This window comes from Myotis brandtii, unplaced genomic scaffold (genome assembly GCF_000412655.1).
Source record: "Myotis brandtii unplaced genomic scaffold, ASM41265v1 scaffold79, whole genome shotgun sequence".
Taxonomy (NCBI): Eukaryota; Metazoa; Chordata; class Mammalia; order Chiroptera; family Vespertilionidae; genus Myotis; species Myotis brandtii.
In genome coordinates this window covers 6,914,478-6,934,359 of record NW_005371173.1, presented here as the reverse complement: position 1 = coordinate 6,934,359, position 19,882 = coordinate 6,914,478, and the positions used below count along the sequence as shown (strand labels likewise).

The following is a 19,882-nucleotide window of genomic DNA, read 5'->3' as shown; positions in this document are numbered from 1 at the left end:
AGAAGCATATGCAATTGGGAAGAAAGAAAAGCCACCTTTCTTACCAGAGGAGCCCTCTCCATCTTCTGAAGAGGACGACCCTATCCCAGATGAGTTGCTGTGTCTCATCTGCAAAGACATCATGACTGATGCCGCTGTCATTCCCTGCTGTGGAAACAGCTACTGTGATGAGTGTGTAAGAACAGCACTCTTGGAATCAGAGGACCATACATGCCCAACGTGTCATCAAAATGATTTCTCTCCTGATGCTTTAGTTGCCAATAAATTCTTGCGACAGGTTGTTAATAACTTCTAAAATGAAACTGGTTATACAAAAAGACTACGGAAACAGTTACCCCCACCACCACCCCCAATACCGCCTCCGAGATCACTCCTTCAGCGGAATCTACAACCTCTGATGAGATCTCCAATATCAAGACAACAAGATCCTCTGATGATTCCAGTGATGTCTTCATCAGGCCACCCGGCTCCCTCTATATCTTCATTAACTTCTAGTCAGTCTTCCTTAGCCCCTGCTGTGCCTGGAAATTCATCTACCCCAGCGCCTGTACCTGATATAACTGCAACGGTCTCCATATCAGTCCACTCAGAAAAATCAGATGGGCCTTTCCGGGATTCCGATAATAAAATATTGCCAGCTGCAGCCCTTGCCCAATCACCTCCATACCCCAGAAGAGGCAGAGGCAAGAGTCGAAATTACCGCTCAAGGTCTAGATCTCATGGATATCATCGATCTAGGTCGAGGTCACCACTATATAGATGATATCATTCACGATCAAGGCCCCCTCAAGCATTTAGGGGACCAAATAAATGTCCTGTACCACAAGGGGAAACAGAACGTGAATATTTTAATAGATACAGAGAAGTTCCACCACCATATGACATAAAAGCTTATTATGGGAGGAGTGTTGACTTTAGAGACCCATTTGAAAAAGAACGTTACCGAGAATGGGAGAGAAAATACAGAGAGTGGTATGAAAAATACTACAAAGGTTACGCTGCTGGAGCACAGCCTCGACCATCAGCAAATAGAGAGAACTTTTCTCCAGAGAGGTTTTTACCACTTAATATCAGGAATTCTCCCTTTACAAGGGGCCGCAGAAAAGATTATTCAGGTGTATTAGCTGCCTCCCCACACCCAAACACAATTCACAATAGAAGGACTTGTTTTTAGCCACTATTATATACGCCCCAGGACTGTTCTAGTGCCTGTCATCTAGTAGTTGCTCAATAAATATTTGTTGAATTAATACAAAAAACAAACAGTTTTTGGAAAGTACTTCTTTTGTTGCCTGCATCTCTGTCATCTCAGACTTTATCCAAAGCTGTGATGAAATGTGTGGACAATTTTAAAATGATAAAACATCAGAAAGAGAATCAAAGTGGATCAAACAAAAACAACTTGGATGATATTTTTCCAGCTCCTCTGCAAACACCCCATCATTTTGCTGAGCCAAGTGACGCACATAAAATTCTGACCACATCACAAATCTCTTTCCAGTTCCTGCTTGCTCCAGAGAGTTTCTGTTCAAATTGAACAATTACACCCTCTAAAAATATGCCCAATCATCTGGATGCAAATGCAATATTTTATTGGTAGAAGAGATACCACGCAATTACTCAGGTATCATTCAAATTTTGCTATGATTATGGCTTTTTGAAAGGAACCATGCTGTTTGGGTGGCAATTTCGCATCATGTGTCAAAAGCCTTGAAAAATGCATTTCCTTTGCCTGGAAGATTGCGCTTCTAGGCATGCATCCCAAGGAAATATTCAGTCATGTATGAAAAGATACATATACGAATCTATATCACAGTCTTGTTTCTCTCAAAATAAGTCAGAAACAACATCAATATCTGCCAAAGTATTGTGTACCTAAATGATGAAACATTACAACTATATAATTAAGTACTCTGCAAATATAATGATAATGTTGTGATAATATACCTATTGACATAGAAAGAGGGCCATGTTTATAAAATTATATATTTATGTTTCTCTGACTTGGGGGAATATAAGTATTCTTTATCCCTGTTTTGCATATATGATTTCCATAATCAATTTTCACTTTTAAAAACTGTAATTATAATATCATGAAAATGGAAAGAAGATAAAATCAAGTGTGTTCCTTTAATTTATATCACACATTCACAATAGGACAATATCTTCCTCAAGCGGGTGAAAATTTGTTCTTGGAGGAGGTGCGGAATATTTTACTTTTTTTGTGTATGAAGCACAGATATACATACAGCACATCAGCAGATATACAGTAATACAGTATATTCAGTGTTCAGTGGTTAGAGCGTCAGCCCTGGCACCAAAAGGTCGTGGGTTCAATTCTGGTAAAAGTCACATACCTGGTTGCAGGTTTGATCCCCAGCCCTGGTCAGGGTGTGTGTGGTAGGCAACCAATCAATATGCCTCTCCCTCTCCCCCTCCTTTCCACTCTTTCTAAAAATCAATGGAAAAAAAATATCCTCGGGTGAAGATTAAAAATAAAATGTCATAGGAGAGTGATTCAGAAAAATATATCTAAAAAGATTCCTTTTGGAGGTAATAATAAAGAAATGGTTGAGCAAACTTGCTCATTCCAATTTAAACATTTTTATCTTATGCTTACGTATCTTGCAGAGATATTATAATTTCTTTCATTTATTTTGCACATAATTACTCCTGCTTACTTCTGGTAAATTCAGGTTTAAATCTAACCATTCATGCTGAAAGCCCTTACAAACATTTATGAAGAGTTTCTGAAGGGAAGTCAAGGAATAGGGTTACTAGTTCACTAATGGCAAAGAACTTCAGTTTAGGAGTTAACTCCAACATCCAGTAAGCCACTTTAGGCATCTCAGAAGCAATCCTTAGAAATATTTCTGCTTTTTCTAATTGAGGTCAGACAATGAGAAGCTTTCACTAATCCCTAGACATAGCACTTTTTTTTTCTTTTTTGGCATTTGTACAATGCCTTCATTTAAGACCTTCCTTAAAAGCATCTTCTCAGTGATAAATGAGCGATGGAGTTGGCAAGCCTTTTTCTCTACTGACAGTAATATTTCAGAAGTCAGGATTATGATTAGAGAAGCACAATATCACAGACAAGACCCAAATCAGTCCCCAGAGTATGAGCTGCTGAAAATAGAATTATCACCAGTTTCCTTCCAGGAACAATTTGGAATCCATCAAAAAGGACGGAAAGGGATGATGCTTGAACATAGACAATAAGGCAGGGGAGAGAAACAGCCTTCAATTTCTAATATAATAAAAAAAAAAGTTTCTACAGGTTGTCATAGAGCAACTTCAAAAGGTGACTCAAATTCTAGCTGCAGAAACAGAACAGGCTAGAGCAGTTCTGGAACATGTCACATGGAGTGCCCAGGCCCCAGATGGACCGAGTTCTTGGTCAGAAGCTGAGTGCTGTCACAGTTCTAAGAAAAATCTTTTGTTCTCCTTACCCATTCCCAGGAATCAGGTTGGTCTCATTAAGGAGTGGCTCTGTCTGGTGAGACTTCCCCCATTCTTGGAAGTCACAGTCACCAATTTAAAGAAGAGCCATGGAAGGGAGAATCATGGTAGATCCTAGGATGCTCAAGATGTCCTAAAACCTGGAACCTGTGACTACACGACCTTCCATGACAAAGGGAACTTTGCAGATGCGATTGGCACCTTGATTTTAGCTCAGGGAGACTGGTGTTAGTCAAAATGATCACGTGGTACGTTTGTGTTGTTTTAACCACTAAGTCTTTGGGACTTTGTTACAGCAGCAATTGGAAGCTAATATAAAGACAAGGGTGGAAATCTCAAATCCACATTTTATTTTTTTATCCATATCAATAGTTCTTACTCATAATCCAAAACACCTTGACTATTGGTGTGGTGAGGTTAGTCCTCTCTCCTTGGATTACCCCTCGTGGAGATTAACAGCAGGAAATCAAACCAATTCTCAAAGCAATGCAAAGGCACAGACGTAAAATGAAGGTAAGAAAGTCATCTTTTCAAAGACTCCTGTTCTCTGGATCTTTTCAATTAGCACTGTATTGCACCAGGCAATATTATTACTCCATATTTGCTCAATTTGGTCTTTGTTAGAAAAATAAAGGCCCTTCAAACAAAATATAATTCCAACTAATCTTAAAATAGCAGAGCAAATTATAGACCCTAGCAATCAGCTTAGCTGATTCTACTTGGCCCTTTTTGTATTCACCCAACAACTTAAATATGATAAGTGGATTCCACTGGGGTGTTGGAGGGGAAAGGAAAAGATTTACAGGTCCTTTTGTTATGGGGACTCTGATTAGAAATACATCTTTGACTCTATAGCTGCATGGGCTGTTTTGTTTTCATCACTTTGTTCTCTGCTCAAATATTGAGAAGGCCATCTCTGTCCACCTATTTCATGCTGCTCATTACCCTCACCTAGGCATATTTCCCTGTTTTCATTTATTCACAGTACTAGCACTATCTGAAATCATATTTACATTTTGGCTTATGTATCTATGTTCTCCACTGAAATATAAACTCCATGACATTGGAGAGTTTCTTTATCTGATTCATGGACCATCCCCATTTTATAAAAAAAATTCTTGATATATACTAGGCAACCATTAAATATTGTTGAAAGGACAGATGGATAGATACATGACTGGATAGATGGAGCAGAGAAGAATAAAAGGTAGCCTTTGCCCAAAAGGTAAAGAAACCTTCAAAGAAATGGTGAAAATTCATAAATCCTCAATGGGTGGCTATTAATTAGAGAGATGGAGGGAAGCAAAGATTCCAAGTGATGTTACTCATGAAGATCATAACAATAACCAAAATCCAGAGAGGAGAATGGCATTGGTGAATGAAGAGCACAGGAAATTGACTTGAAAGAGTGGAGCACCAAGGCAGTATCATACAGAAGATAAATTGGGATTGTTGCACATTAAGGGATCAAGCAGCTTTGTCTAGTAAGTGGGAATAAATTAAAGAGAGGGAAATAAAAAGATGGCTCTGGAGATTGGTATTTCAAAATAGCCTCTCCTTACCTTGAACTCTGAGTACTGAGCATCCCTCACTTTAGTGGCTCCTGTATTTTAGATGAGACCATTTGAAATATCATATTGAACTTCCACTCTATGTTTGAATATGTTCAAAATTGTCATCAGATATTCACTCTCCCACACATGTCATGGGGAAGGGGGTAGTATTGTTGAGCTTAGCCATGTGACTTGTGTCAGCTGGTGAAATTAGTGTCAACCCCATCTCTTTTTTATCTAAGAAGAGAATTTAGATATGTATGGTTTGACTTGGCCTCTTTCAATCATGCTCATGAGAAAAGCCTGCTCCAAATGCTGCTGGTGATGACTATTATATGTCACAGATCAGAGATGAGACATTGGAGCAGACTTGGAACTGACTCATTGTCTGAAGTTGAACACAGCCAATGACAAGGTGCTCCACCATTATATCCTTCAAGTTATTATTATGCATTATTATAACAGTAAACCTTATTCATACAGTCTGTCTGTGGGAATGCATGCTACAGGAGAAGTTGGTCATAAAATGTAACAGATACAGTAAACAATCCATCAAAATGCATTCTGCCTCTCCCATAGTGTAGAGCTGTCCCTGGGAAGTAGCTATCTAACCAGAGATTGCATATTGTATTGCACTCAGGTGGAGCCATGTGACAGTTCTGATCAAAGAAATGGATCAATGGAAGTGATGTATGTCTCTTCAAGACGCAGGTGATTAAGAAGCCATCTCTTTTCCATTCAGTCAGTGAGACAGTGATGATTGAGTTGCCCCACAACTGGGAGGCCCATCACACTGGAGAATTTTGCATGCCTGAATTCTCACATGGGAAAAGGTCACTTCAGACCAAAAACACCGACATTTGGATAGTTATCGTGAGCAAGAACAAAATTCTTATTTTGTTAAAGCCACTAAAATTTAGTTTGCAGTAGATGGTATTAACCTATCCAATATTTTGCACATAATAAAATTATATGTACTACATAATTAAGTATACACATAGGGTTATTTCAGAATCAGAAAACGTTTATGTTCACTTAAGAGAATGTTCCTCAAAGGAGAATGTTCACTTTTCAAAAGCTAGTTTTCCAATATGGTAACATCTTAAATTTACTCTGGTAAATAAACTTAACAAATCTTTAGGTGTTCCAGCTGATGAGGAAAGATCAGTGAAAAGATCCCTGTTTTCAGAGAGTTTATGTACTAGTGGGAGTCAGACAATAAGTAATCACAAAAAATAAGCAAATTATATGCTATGGTAGGAGGTAATACTATTCATAGGAAAAAGGAGCAGGATAAGAACTGCTGGTGTGTGTTGTCAGGATGTGTGTGTGTGTGTGTGTGTGTGTGTGTGTGTGTGTGTGAAACCGCCTATTGTCTTCACTAGCAGAGAGGTGTGGACAAGGACACAAGAATGCTGGTGACCCTTGAGCCCTGCCAAAGGTCAGGTCCATGCACCCACTGTTTAGTCGAGACAATGGTAGCTGAAGCAACTTCCCCACCAGATAGTCATGTAAATCCTTACTGATTTGCTTGGCCAATGGGGATATTAGGAAGGACAACATAAGCATATGATTGATAAATACTTGAATATTAGGTGTGTCCTTTTGGAAATGCATGCTCTTGGCAGCCAGCTTCCATGCTGCAGAGATAGACTACTGAGTCATGAGAACTCACATGAAGAGAGACCCTGGAGGTTGAAAGACCATCTTCCAGTCAAGCTCCCAGCTGAATACAGCAGCATGAGAAAAACTACCGAGCTGAGTCCAGTCAAACCCCACAATACTGAGAAATGATAAATCATTGTTAAGTCACAGAGTCATAGGGTGGTTTGTTGCATAGCCACAGATAACTGGAATACCACTAGAGAGAACTTTCTTCATATTCTTATGACCAAATTAAGACATAACCCAGATTTTTATACCAATTTCTTCATTTACTTTTCTTTGAGCACAGAGGAAAAAGCCCTAATCTTATCAAATGCCAAGATGAGCTTTAAATCTCTGTCAGTTTGTCAGGAACTTTTCTCCTTTGGTCATCTATCTCATCATCATCATCATCATCATCATCAGTCTTTCCCTCTCTTCTGGATCTTTCTCATTAGGACACTATAAGTTCTTGTTCCTCCCATAATTCACAGAAGTATGTACCTACATACTTTACCCTAGGCTTCATCTCTTTCCCATTACCACCCCATTTCTCTACTACTTTTTTAAAAAATTCTTTATTGATTAAAGTATTACATATGTCTCCACTTTCCCCCATTGACCTCTCCCCAGCCACTTTCACCCCCTAGCTAAACATCTCAAAAATTACATTTGCCATATCTCCATTTCCTTATAGTCTGTCTTTTATTCAATCCCCCTTCAATTTGGCTTCTGCCTCCACCAAATTATTGTGCTGATCACCAATGACTTCTATATTGCCAGATCAAATAGGCACATTTCTGCCCTCAATCTAGTTAAACTCTCAATAACTTTCCACCATTCATCACTATATATTTTTCTATTGGCTTTTAAAGTATCTCATGTTTTCCTTCTAACTTACTGGCTACTTTTTCTCAGTTTCCCATCTTTACTTCTTCACTTATACTTGACTTAATCTGAGTTACTCTTTCTGCAATAAGCTTATGCTTCATTGAGGTAAATTAAAGGGTTGTTTCTAGACCCTCTGATCTTCCTCTGCTTTCTCTTCTAAGGTGATTCTACCTATTTTATTGGCTAATGACATCTTTATTATAATCTCCTTCAGTTACTCCCTTGTAGCTTAATAGAACAATAGAGTAACCTTGGAATGGAGATAAGAAACGCCCTAACCTTTGGAATAGAATTGATAGGATTAAAATCAACTGGTATAAATACAGATGTAACAGGACAATAAACACAGAACTTGGCTGGAGATCCAGACTAGAGAACCCCCCTATGCTGATCAACTGAACGCTGCCTCCATGTCATTCCTTCTTCATCGACTCCGTCCACACCTTTGGGAACCCCTGGACCTGCTGGGCTGGACTCCAACAATAGGGGTTATATTTGATTCTCTTATTTGTTCTTTAAATATTTAATTGAGCATTTACTAGCACCAAACATACATTAGAGTAATATTTTTGTTTTAGAGGTGTTCACTGCTCAGTGTTGGAAAATAGATGCGTGAATGATTAATTACAATACAACTGGGAAAATGGTATAGTAAAGACCAGATCAAACATGCCCATATGCAAACAGTTAGGATTCAGGTACCATTCTAAGAAATGGGGAAAACATTTATTTCAAATAGCAGAGTTATGAAACATTTTGCTTTAATTACAGGAACCATTCAAAATCTCATTTGCCTTATTGAAGATAACCAAACAAGTTAACTCACAATTATCCCTTAGAAGAAGAGTTCTCAGCTTTTAAATAAATGTTTTCAGAAGCACTTCCTAATGACATCTTGTGGAACTGCAGACTTTGATTTTTCCTTGTCAGATGTCTTCAAGTTACTGTCTCCTCAGTGTTTCCACAGAACATGGTTATAAAACCCACTTTATTTCTTTCTCTCAACATTATTTTTATTTTTTTAATCCTCACTCAAGGATATTTTTCCCATTGATTAGTAGAAAGGAGGGGGAGAGGAGAGAGAGTGACATGTTGATTGGTTGCCTCCCACACACACCCCAACTGAGGCTGGGGATCAAACCTTGTGGGAAGCTGCCTATTGTCTTCACTAGCAGAGAGGTGTGGACAAGGAACCTGGAAGGCTGGTGATCCTTGAAGCCCTGGCAAAGGTCAGAGCTGTGCACCCACTGTTCCAGACAATGGAAGCAACTTCCCCACTTATTATTATGTAAATCCTTGCTGATGGGCTAGTCTGCCTGTTATTGGAAATTGCCTGCCTAAGGGCTATGGATGTATCCCAAACCAATAAAAGGTTGGCGAGGCCTGAGCACCAGTGGAAGTACTTCCCCTTGAGTTGGACTTGCCCGCCTGGCCCCCCAGTATTTCCAAATTATCTCTTGTCTCTTCTCTTTCATTTGTGTGTGGCTCCTCTTCCAGATCCTGAACCACGTGGGATGCGGGGGGAACAAACATTTACAACAAAACCTGCAACCCAAGTACATACCCTTGGCCGGTAATCGAACCCAAGACTTCAGTTTGTAGGCCAAGGCTCTAACCACTGAGAAACACCTGGAAGGGCTCAATATTCTTGTTTTGCTCCTCTTTAGCATAATTTTATAGTTTCAGGGAACTTGACATCCCCAGTAAAATCCCAACTCTTCAGAGAAACATGAGTATTATGTAATATAGTATTAAGGTACATGACCTAATAAACAGACATTTTTATTTTAAGCACATTTGGTGACAACTCAAGTATTAAAAAACTATATGTAACTTTCACTGAGGAAAGTTTAGGAAAAGACTAAGAATTATAGACAATTTCACCTATCTAGTGCAATAGAGACAATCTAGTGTGATTGTCTCTGGAATTGCAAGAGTTAAAGGAAAATAATTATGCTTCATTTGAAAAAGTTTTAGGAAGTATTAATAAAGTGTGTCTTTTCTTGTATCTATAAGGGTTGGAAATGTCACAGATAGTATTAAATATTGTGAAGAATTTCTCCCCAATTCAATAAACACTCCAGTAGAATAAACAATCACTTGGTAACAGACTTAATTTGGCATAAAATGGTGAAAGCCAGTTTGTACAAATGATCTCAACTATTATTAGATAATATATCTCTAATGAGTAAACGTAATATTCCTCTCTGCAGCTTTATTTCCATATAAATAAAGGTCAACTTCAATATATATTTATTAAACATAGCATGCTTCAGGACATTTAGAAAGGATATAAAGAGTAAGACCTTTAAGAATACACAGCTTAGGAGACCAAGATGGCGGCATAGGTAAATACCGGAGACTGCTGCCGCAAACAACCACTTCAAAAATACAACTAAAAGACGGAACGGACATCACCCAGAACCACAGGAAGGTGGCTGAGGAAGCTCTGAAGCTGTAACTCTTTTTTTTTACATTTTATCAACAATTACTTTATTTTTTATTTATTTTTTACATGCAATGAACATCAATATTTCAAGAAAAAGAAAGAGTAAACCAAATTTCATTCAAAGTATATTTTAAATGGAAAGGTTAACAGCCAGCCATAGTACAAGAATAACTTGCTTATCATTACAAATATGCTCAGGAGTTTGTTACCATGCAGCAAAAACTTCAAAGAAATGGGAAATGTTTTAGTAACCAAAATCCAGAGATATGGATATATTTCTGCATGGGAGTAAAGGTAAAGAAAAAGTTGTTTAGTCTAGAAAGATGAAGACTGAAAAAGATATGGTCAAAATAAAGAGCATATGAGAGATAAATGGGTTTCATTTCCTTGGCTTTTCCACATACACAATTTATGCTAATGTATTAGTGAATTCAAAGTTAAATATTTCCCAGTATCTCTGAATTTTAATGTGGAATAATACATAAATATTTGAATATGTCTTATTTATTTTTCTAAAATTAAAGTCATTTAAAACAAAATTTCTTACATAATGCTGCCCTGGAAGTCAAATAATTTAGACATGTGTTATGAGACTACTTATAAAAATGTAAGCCTTTATTGTGCCATAATACTCTTTCAGGACTATTTTATATTGTCCTGGCTTCTCTTACCTCCCTCAGAAGCGGTTATATATGTAAATGACAGAAGTAGAAAAACACCTCATCTGTGATCATGACCACAGAATTGCCTATTCTGAATTAAAGAAGAATTATTCAGGATAAGTTAAAATGCTTTAAACCATCTGTCTACAATCTTTGGTGTGCATATATCTAGGCATTGTAAAGACTTTTGAATGAGTATCTGGCCATGAACTTCCAGATTCTCAACTTCCTTGTCTTTATACTCCCAAGTGGACACTGTCTTAAGTTGATTGATCCTCCTGAAAATACACTTTTGATTAATGTTCAAGATCTTCTTTTCAATTTCCCTATGCCCATCTCAAAGTTACCATTCCAGGTTATAAAAACTTCTGGGAACTCAAACAGAGATATAAAAATATTAATGTTGTTGCTGGGAAAGGAAATTACTAATGACAGGAAGCAAATCTTTTCATGAGTCAGGTAGTTTATAATTCTTTGTTTTGAACAAAATTGAAGGAAAACCTAGCTGATAGTGATAAAGATTAGTTTTTATAATCTGTGTGATTGCAATAATAACCAAGAAGGACTTCAAAGAATTATGCCAAATTCTAATAATAAAATTTATATTCCTACCTGCTTATCTATATGACAATATTTCTGACCACATACATCAAATATACTTAGAATTGTGTTAGAACACTCTTTAAATTGTGCACCTATGGATGAGGACAGTGGGTGGGGAGTGAGGGCGAGTGGTGGGGCGGGAACTGGGAGGAGGGGAGTTATGGGGGGGGGAAAAAAGAGGAACAAATGTAACCTGAACAATAAAGATTTAATAATAATAATAAAAAAGAATACACAGCTTAAAGGAAATAGTCTTACCTGAACAATAAAGATTTAATAATAATAATAAAAAAGAATACACAGCTTAAAGGAAAATATAGTCTTACCAAAAATCTCCCAAGAAATAGCAATGTCAAGCATGGCAACCTACTGTGGAAGAGAGCGTATAGAAAGAATGCTTAATTCTGGAAAAGCACAGGCTTAGGAGGAGTTGGCCAAATCTCCACAGAAGGAGGTTTGGAGCAGGAATGTGACGAATGTGAGAAGTTTTCCAAGAGCACAAGTAAGACTATGTGCAATGGCAAGGGGCAAGGAAGGATGCATTTGGGCTGAGAGGGAGAAGCACGGCTGGACTGGTCCAGGTCTATAGAGCAAGCTGAGTGCTTGGGGTACTCTGGAAGAGGGGAGCTTTATTTCATATACATTCTATACTACAGTTGAGTTTTGGAAACATGGAAGTTAAATACAACCTTTTCCATTTATTTACTTGATGAAATAGTTGTGGCTGCTATGTTTATAATTTAGGATCTATAGGTCTTTCACTAAATCTCATTCTTGGCTTATAATTCTCCAGATTGCAATAAAAAAGTCAATGTAATCAACAGCACACATTTAATGAGTTTTAATCTATAAAGGGTGCTAGGATCCTTTTCTCACAGATAAGTTTTCACAGATAAGACATATATATATATATATATATATATATACACACACATCTGTCTATATCTATATATCTATATCACTATAGCTATATCTCATAAGAAAGGACTAAAAGTGGGAGTGGGATTATGAGTAACTGCTCCAACTGAAAGGTAATACTTTTCTGACTTTTTCTCACCAATTCTGCTTCTATCTTCATCTGAGCAACCTTGGTGTAAGCAATCATTTCATGTCTGAAATACTGCAGTAGCTCCCTGAATGGTCTCCCTGAATCTATATCTGACCTCTCTGAGTTATCCTCACCACAGTCACCACAATGTATAATGTCACTTCTTTCTTCCCCACTCCTCACAATGGCTCCCTAGGATGTAAAGCCCTAGGATGGACTACAAGAAAGGTCCTACAGGGTCTCTCATCTTCTTTGTCCTCCCTGACCACATTTCCTCCTCTTGTTCTTTTTACCCACAATGCCCCCTGACACAGACCTTCTTACTATGTACTTCCTGCCTTTGGAACTTTGAAGCAACTATTTTCTCCACTTGGAAAACTCTATGTCAAGATATCCAACTAAGTCACATCCTCACCTCCTTACTGTCTGTGCAAGTTACCAATTGACCCTAAATTCATCCTGTTATCCTGCTAATGACAAGGGATCTAGGTCCTTTAAATATTTTCTCTTGGGTCATCTAGCACAATGCTGAGCTTTGTCAGTAGAGGAGACTGGAGAGGCACTGCGGTGGAAAAGGGTTTTACTTCCCAGCTCCAGCGGCTCACTAGCCAAGCTCCTGAAGAGCAGGCGGCTTCCTCATGTCCAGCTCTGCAGAGAATAGCACTTGGCTCCTAAAACCCCCAGAAGCTATCCGCTGCCTTCAGCAACCCTCCCACCGAGGGTGGTCTTGCAGTGAACTACCTCTGATGAGAAACTACTGTGAACAGTTTGCACTAGCACCATAGAGGGTGGTTTTCCAGCAAGTTAAAAGAAAAACAATCCCTGTAATTGATAGTCTGTAAAATTCACTGGGCCTTAAGAAGTACAAGAAGGATTTTGGCTCTGCTAAGCTCTTTTATATTCTCCTTAGTTTTCAGCTGTTCTCACTGGATGAAGTTGTCAGAAAGCAGAGATTTTCAAAGGGTGATGCGTTCCCATGTTCTGCTCCATAAAATCAACTTAATTGGATACTTATTGATGTCATTGGATAACCTAGCTTTATTTAACAGGAAAGGAGGAAAGGGAAGACTAGATAGAGGCATGCCATTTACAGCTTTGCCAAAAAGCTGCATTGAACACTCTCCAAGCCTGGTCCCCGCTTATTGATGGGGGAAGGGACTGGACAAGACAGTTCAGAGGCCTGCCCAGTAAAGGTCTGAGTAACTGGGATGGTGCCTACCTGTCTGCCTGCAGGTCATACCTGGGAACAAATAGTGGCTAGGATGGACATGGCCACTGCAAGCAAGAGAACCCTAAATATTTAAACTTCCAAACAATAGAAGTTCTCTCTCTCTCTCTCTCTCTCTCTCTCTCTCTCTCTCTTCTCCCTCTGGCACTCTGGGTTCCTGGCTCTCCTGTGGCAGGGGGGTGCACTCCCCTGTGCCCACATGGCACAGGTCCCTGCTGGAGTCCACATATGGACTAATGGACTTTAAATAGTTTGGATACTGAACTTCACCCTGCCACAACATGGAGTGGAAGCTCTGGACACTGGCCTTGTTTCTGGCTTTGCTGAACTCCCCGCTGCCCCTCTTTTAGCACTGGCTTGGGGTAAAGAGGACATTGGAAACAGGAATGTAACCCCATGCCAATAAAATCTTCTACCACCTCTCATCCTTCCATGAGGGCTTCTGAAAATTCTTACTTGAGCAGCACCTCTAGAACCCCACTCTCACAAACAATGAAGGAGTCCCACTTGTGTTCTTCTGGCAGCAATATTAATAGCAAAAACAGAAAAAAAATTAAGAAGAGCTTGCCTTAAATCACTGCCTTCCCACTTAAGAGGGAAAATCACAGAAAGCAATATGTATTATAAAAGCTGTCAGTGCAGACACAGGGCCATAAAATGAAAGCACTCATTCTGCAATAAGTGTATGCTTCATTGAGGTCAATTAAAGGCAAGATTTATGTACACATGCAGTCACTCTGCCTTAAAAAATGGCTTTATGCAGTCTTATAGGAGGTAGAGTGAAATACTGCTCAGAAGCTGGATGCCTGTAGAATAGTAAAACAGAATTAATCCGGGAGAATATACCTGGCTGGTATGACTATGGCAGAGTTGGCTTAGGGAAACTCAGAAATACAGAAAAATAAGAAAGATTAAAGCTAACTGCCAAAAGTCATTTAAGGAAAGAAATCTCAGCTCTCTATTGTCTTAATTGAGAAACTTGGATTTTAAACCTTATTAAACGGCATAAGTTGAACATTGTGTGATTTATAGCATGAAGATAAACTATAAGTTACCCAATAACACATCACAGCCGGTCAACAGTATTCTTTGCCACCACCCATAATTAATTTGTGTCCTCCTAGGATTCGGAAATGTAAAGCAATGGAAGAAATATAGTATGAGGTTTTACAAACCTAAGAGCAAGCAGACAACCCTCTCATCTTTTAAATCATTCAGAGCGGTTACTGTATTGTAAACAAAGCCAGGACTGTGGTGATGGATGGATGGCCGATGCACTAGCTCTCTGAGGGTCATAAATCACTGTGCTTTTCTTCTAAGCTCTCCAAATGCCTGAACTTCTTTCTGCATTAAAGATGCTTGAAAGTGCATTAACTCTTTGTATCAATTAGTCTCCTGGAAGACTCATTTGTAAAATAGCATGTTTAGGGGCCAGATTGAAGTAAAAAGAAATAGACGAAAGGCAGGGGCTTTGTAGAGAAGTAAATGAGGAAGAGGATGTGTAAGAAAATCAGGCTGTCAACTCATTTCCTCCATTTTCCTTACAAAATCTTAGTAATGTAATAATTTACTACATTACTCCTTAGTGCTTTAGTATAAATTGCATAGATAAATCCCTATCCAAGCTTGGGGCCAGACAAAAACAGAGACCATGGGAAAGTTGCAATGACGGTTACAGTAGTAATTTTCACTTCATTTGCAGACCCATGCTTTCTGATGTCCATTTATCCGTAAGTGGAAGTTGATGTGCTATTGCAATTCAGAAGTTGCATAACTTGGGAACATGTGGTCTCCTCTTTATTTGTCATCAAAATGCTACTCAACAGGCATAAGGTAGAGGTACTTAGTATAAATTATTATCACCAATCCCTACAATCATTGGATTCTGGGTAAATCCACAGGCCAAAGCACTGGGGAGCACCATAGTAATGTCAAGGCTGCTGTACATTATCTAGCCCACATCCACCAGGTGTTTTAGGGAACAGAAACTGTGCTGGGCCATGCTAGCCCACTAGGTCCACAAGAGAATCACAAGCTAGGAATGTTCACAGCAAGTATCAAATAGACAGACATTTATTTATCTATCCTATAATTTTAAATATTGGCACCATTTTGATGTCAATATTTTACTTGAATCTTTACATTCTAGGAGTTCTTTGGCATATGGCTGCTGGACTAAGGAATGTATTTTCTCTGGACTAAGGAATGTATTTTCTCATGTCTCATAGGTAAGCTGAAACAAACAAACAAAATTCCCACTTTCAACTCAATAAAATAAGCCAGGCATTTTGCAGCAGGAGTAACTTCAATTAGTTGGGAAACAGAAAAGTCAAAGAGAGAACTAGAGAGGGGAGTTATAGATTGCTTACCTATTATTTAGATTGGCTTGTGATATTTATGTTATTCCATTAAATTATAGTATACTCCTTGCATTGCTAATTTACTTTCCACCAATTGGCTTCTGAAATATTCAATCACATAGTTGAATAGTTTCCAGGAAAGCAATATATACATCTCCTTTGTATCTGAGTAGGCAGATTTTGAGGCTGGTCCACTAGAGTCCCGCCCTCTGGGACTTTTATAAATCTCTCTCCTTGAGTGCAAGTAGAACTGTGAATATGATGGTATTTTTCTCCTGTGATTAAGTTACAGCCTATGGAAAAAAGGTGAAGGGATTTTCCAGTTATAATTAAGTTTCCTAATCTGTTGACTCTGAGCTCACCAAAAGGGAGGTTATCCTGGACAAGCTATTTCAAAGAAGATCCAGGCCTTCCCTGGAGGGAGCAAAGCCAAGGGAGAGAGTCTCTCTCCTTTTGTCCTTGAAGAAGCAAGCTGTCATGTATTCCACAACCTCAGGGACATGAATTCTGCCAACAAGTAGGTGAGCATGGGAGAGACCCTGATCCAGCCTCAGCCAGCACTTGGACCACAGCCTTGGGCAACCCTAGGAAGACTCTTCACTCACAGAAACTGTGAGATAATAAAAATGGGGTATTTTAAGGGACTACATTTGTGTCAATTTGTTGCACAGCAATTGAACACCATCCAAATCAATGCCTTGATCACAATAGAAGCTCAGGAAATTTGGGTTTATTGGTTTTTCATGGAAATATCCATCTGAGCCAACAGCTTGGACAAAAATCCTCTTGTGAATTTAAACACTAAGACAAGTGAGGTCAAACCCAGTCACTTAATAGAAGCCAGTAATGAGGCAGGGTAGTTTTTGGACTAGAATCAACAAACATGGCAAGGTCTGGGAGATGTGTTGCATCATGATTTGACTTACAAACTGTTTCATTCATGGGCCTCAGGGTACATTTAGAAAAAGATCATACAGTGTAGATGTGCAACTCTGTCTCCATCTGAGCAGCGCCTGGTTTGACAGATGGCTTTGACTCTAGGAAGCCTGGCGGCTTCTGATTCTGTCAACCTGGAAAGAGAAACCCAGGAATGTGGGCCTTCGATGATAATCGCCCACCTTTCCCATAAAACAAACAAGAATGCACACTAGAACACTACCAAATGCCCAAACAATGAAGACTGGCCCAGCTTGTTTTCCACTCTCCTTGTGTTTTATTAGCGCAGTGCTGAATGGGGCTTTGCGCACTTCTTGAGCACATCCGGGGAAATACAATTGCCACTTGAAATGTGAAAAAGGACCCAGAGCAGACACGTAGTCATCTACACGAGCCATTCAAATAGCCACCCGAAAAGCGAATGCTGAGTTCTTTGAAAGAACAAAAAACCGCCAAAACCGGTTTGGCTCAGTGGATAGAGCTTCAGCCTGCGGACTGAAAGGTCCCAGGCTCGATTCCGGTCAGGGGCATGTATCTGGGTTGCGGGCACATCCCCAGTAGGAGATGTGCAGGAGGCAGCTGATCGATGTTTCTCTCTCATCGATGTTTCTAACTCTCTATCTCTCTCCCTTCCTCTCTGTAAAAAATCAATAAAATATATTTAAAAAAAAAACAACAAAAAACAAAAAACAAAAAACCTTGACGAGAAAGGAAGGACCCTTTCAGGAAAAGATCCAAACAAATTCAGAAAGTGCTAAGCAGATACTGGAAAGGCCTAATGGTCAGCATTTTTTTGAGGGTCCATCATTCTGTTCACTTTTTATTTATTATTTTGCTCATGTATTTTACCCCATGGATTCTGCCTAACAACTTGGTAAGATGGATTACTTCCCCACTCCTCCTTAACAAGTTATCACAACATGGCAGCTTAAACATCAATATTCCTCACCAGCTCACAGTTCTACAGATCACAAGTCTAGGCACAACCGGAACCCCTAAAACCAAGCAGGTACCACATGGAGGCAATGGAAAAGGGCAATCATGACCAGTTTATCTTCTCTACTGTATTATATATAATTTCAAAAGATATTATTGTAAAGATTCCTAAAATAGAGTTGTAAATGTTTATTTTTAATGTGGCAAGATTACATTTTTTTAAAAACTAAATTATACCTTTTTGGTATGTGATTTTTATTTTGCTTGTGTTCATTACACCATTTTATTTCTTACTCTGAAAAGCTGTTTTGCTACAAGTCCATTTCTTTTTAACTTTTATCCACAGGGAAGTCATAATCCCTTACTTAAATAGAAGCCGGTAACCATGGAAATCATTCTAATGCCACTGAATCAATATTTTGACTTTGCTGACATTTAAAGTAAAAAGAAAAGACAGACTAAGATTTGTAAAAGTCACTTTTTATCTTTGTTATAATTTTGATAGCCAGAAAAATTGTAAAGAAAACATATGCTCTGTAATGAACTCCAGTTAACTCATGATTATAAAGAACTAAGAATTCATAAAAGAACAATCTACATATTTATATAATTTTGGCTTTGAGTACACACATATGAATGCATCCATTTGGACTCAAGACTTTTTCCCATCTCTGAACTGAGCCTTAATTTCTGTTGTTACAAAAGTCATGACTTGAAAGAAGAGATTGAACGTATCCAGTTTTGCAATTTCCTTCTTATTAAGTGTTCTGAAGAGAAGGTGAAATTTGCATTGAGAATCACTCTTCAATAGAAATAGACCTTTTCTGCACCAGATTCTAACAGTCCATCTGATCCACTGAGTATCCTTAAAGACACAGTACAGCTGAAGGCTCTTCAGCCCATGTTTAGAGCTCTGTTTGAAGATAGTTGTTGAAGTTGGGCCTAGCATTTAATAAACCTCACTGCCCACCCAGTAGTTTTCTAAGTCTAACTTACTGGTAAGTCTTTGCTGCTGCTGTCATTGTGTCCTCTGAAGAAATGAGGGTAATGGAGCCTCTGTTCTGTTTGGTAACTAGTTATTTGGAACCCTAGGTCCTTAGATGCTGAAGGGATCTGAAAGACTTAGGAGCTTCTCTATCTCAGGAATTATTTACCGGAGTGCATCCCAAATGAATGGTAATCAGTTCTATTTTTTAAGACAATTGAATCGGGACTCAAATGTTTCTTCTAGGGGAAAATCATTATGACTCTCAGCTTGTTTTCACTATGAATACCCTGCCCTGAAGGGTCTATTCTGAAGTGTGTATTTGACACTGCTTCCAGGAATGTTTCTGGAGCTTATACTGCTTGATAATAGCTCCTTACTGGCTATTTTTCTTGTCTGTTTTATCTCTTCCCTCCCCTTTGGCTGATTTTTTATTCCCTTTTATTCTTGAACTAGAGGCCCAGTGCACAAAAATTTGTGCACTGGGGCGGGGGGTGTCCCTCAGCCCGACCTGTGCCCTCTCTCAGTCTGGGACCCCTCAGGAGAGGACCACCTGCTGGCTTAGGCCGGTTCCCCGGGGGATTGGGCCTAAGCTGGCAGTCAGACATCCCTCTGGCAGCCCGGGATCCCTCAGGGGATGTCCACTTGCCAGCGGGGAGCAGACCTAAGCTGCAGTCGGACATCCTTAGCACTGATGAGGAGGCAGGAGAGGATCCATCCACCACCACTGTACTGGCAGCCATCAGCCTGGCTTGTGGCTGAGCAGAGATCCCCCTGTGGGAGCACACTGACCACCAGGGGGAAGCTCCTGCATTAAGCATCTGGCCCCTGGTGGTCAGTGTGTGTCATAGTGACCAGTCATTCCCAGTCGTTCTGCTATTAGGGTCAATTTGCATATCACCCTTTTATTATATAGGATAGAGGCCTGGTGCACGGGTGGGGCCGGCTGGTTTGCACTGAAGGGTGTTCTGGATCAGGGTGGGAGTCCCGCTGGGGTGCCTGGACAGCCTGGGTGAGGGGCTGATGGCTGTTTGCAGCTGGTCACACCCCCTTCAGGGTGAGGGTCTCCACTGGGGTGCCTGGCCAGCGTGGGTGAGGAGCTGATGGCTGTTTGCAGCTGGTCAC

The 19,882-nt window shown here is 39.4% G+C and overlaps 2 protein-coding genes across 5 annotated transcripts in view; one reads left to right on the top strand and one right to left on the bottom strand.

Moving 5' to 3' along the window:
* LOC102253968 (E3 ubiquitin-protein ligase RBBP6-like) overlaps window positions 1–495 on the top strand; it is a 1,532-nt gene extending 1,037 nt beyond the window's left edge. Inside the window, exons 2-3 of the mRNA XM_014530998.1 lie at window positions 3–175; window positions 319–495. Coding sequence (XP_014386484.1) covers window positions 3–175; window positions 319–495 — 350 coding nt within the window. The remainder of the gene's footprint in view (window positions 1–2; window positions 176–318) is intronic.
* Window positions 1–19,882, bottom strand: part of NYAP2 (neuronal tyrosine-phosphorylated phosphoinositide-3-kinase adaptor 2) — a 216,146-nt gene that overhangs the window by 98,574 nt on the left and 97,690 nt on the right. The window lies entirely within an intron of this gene.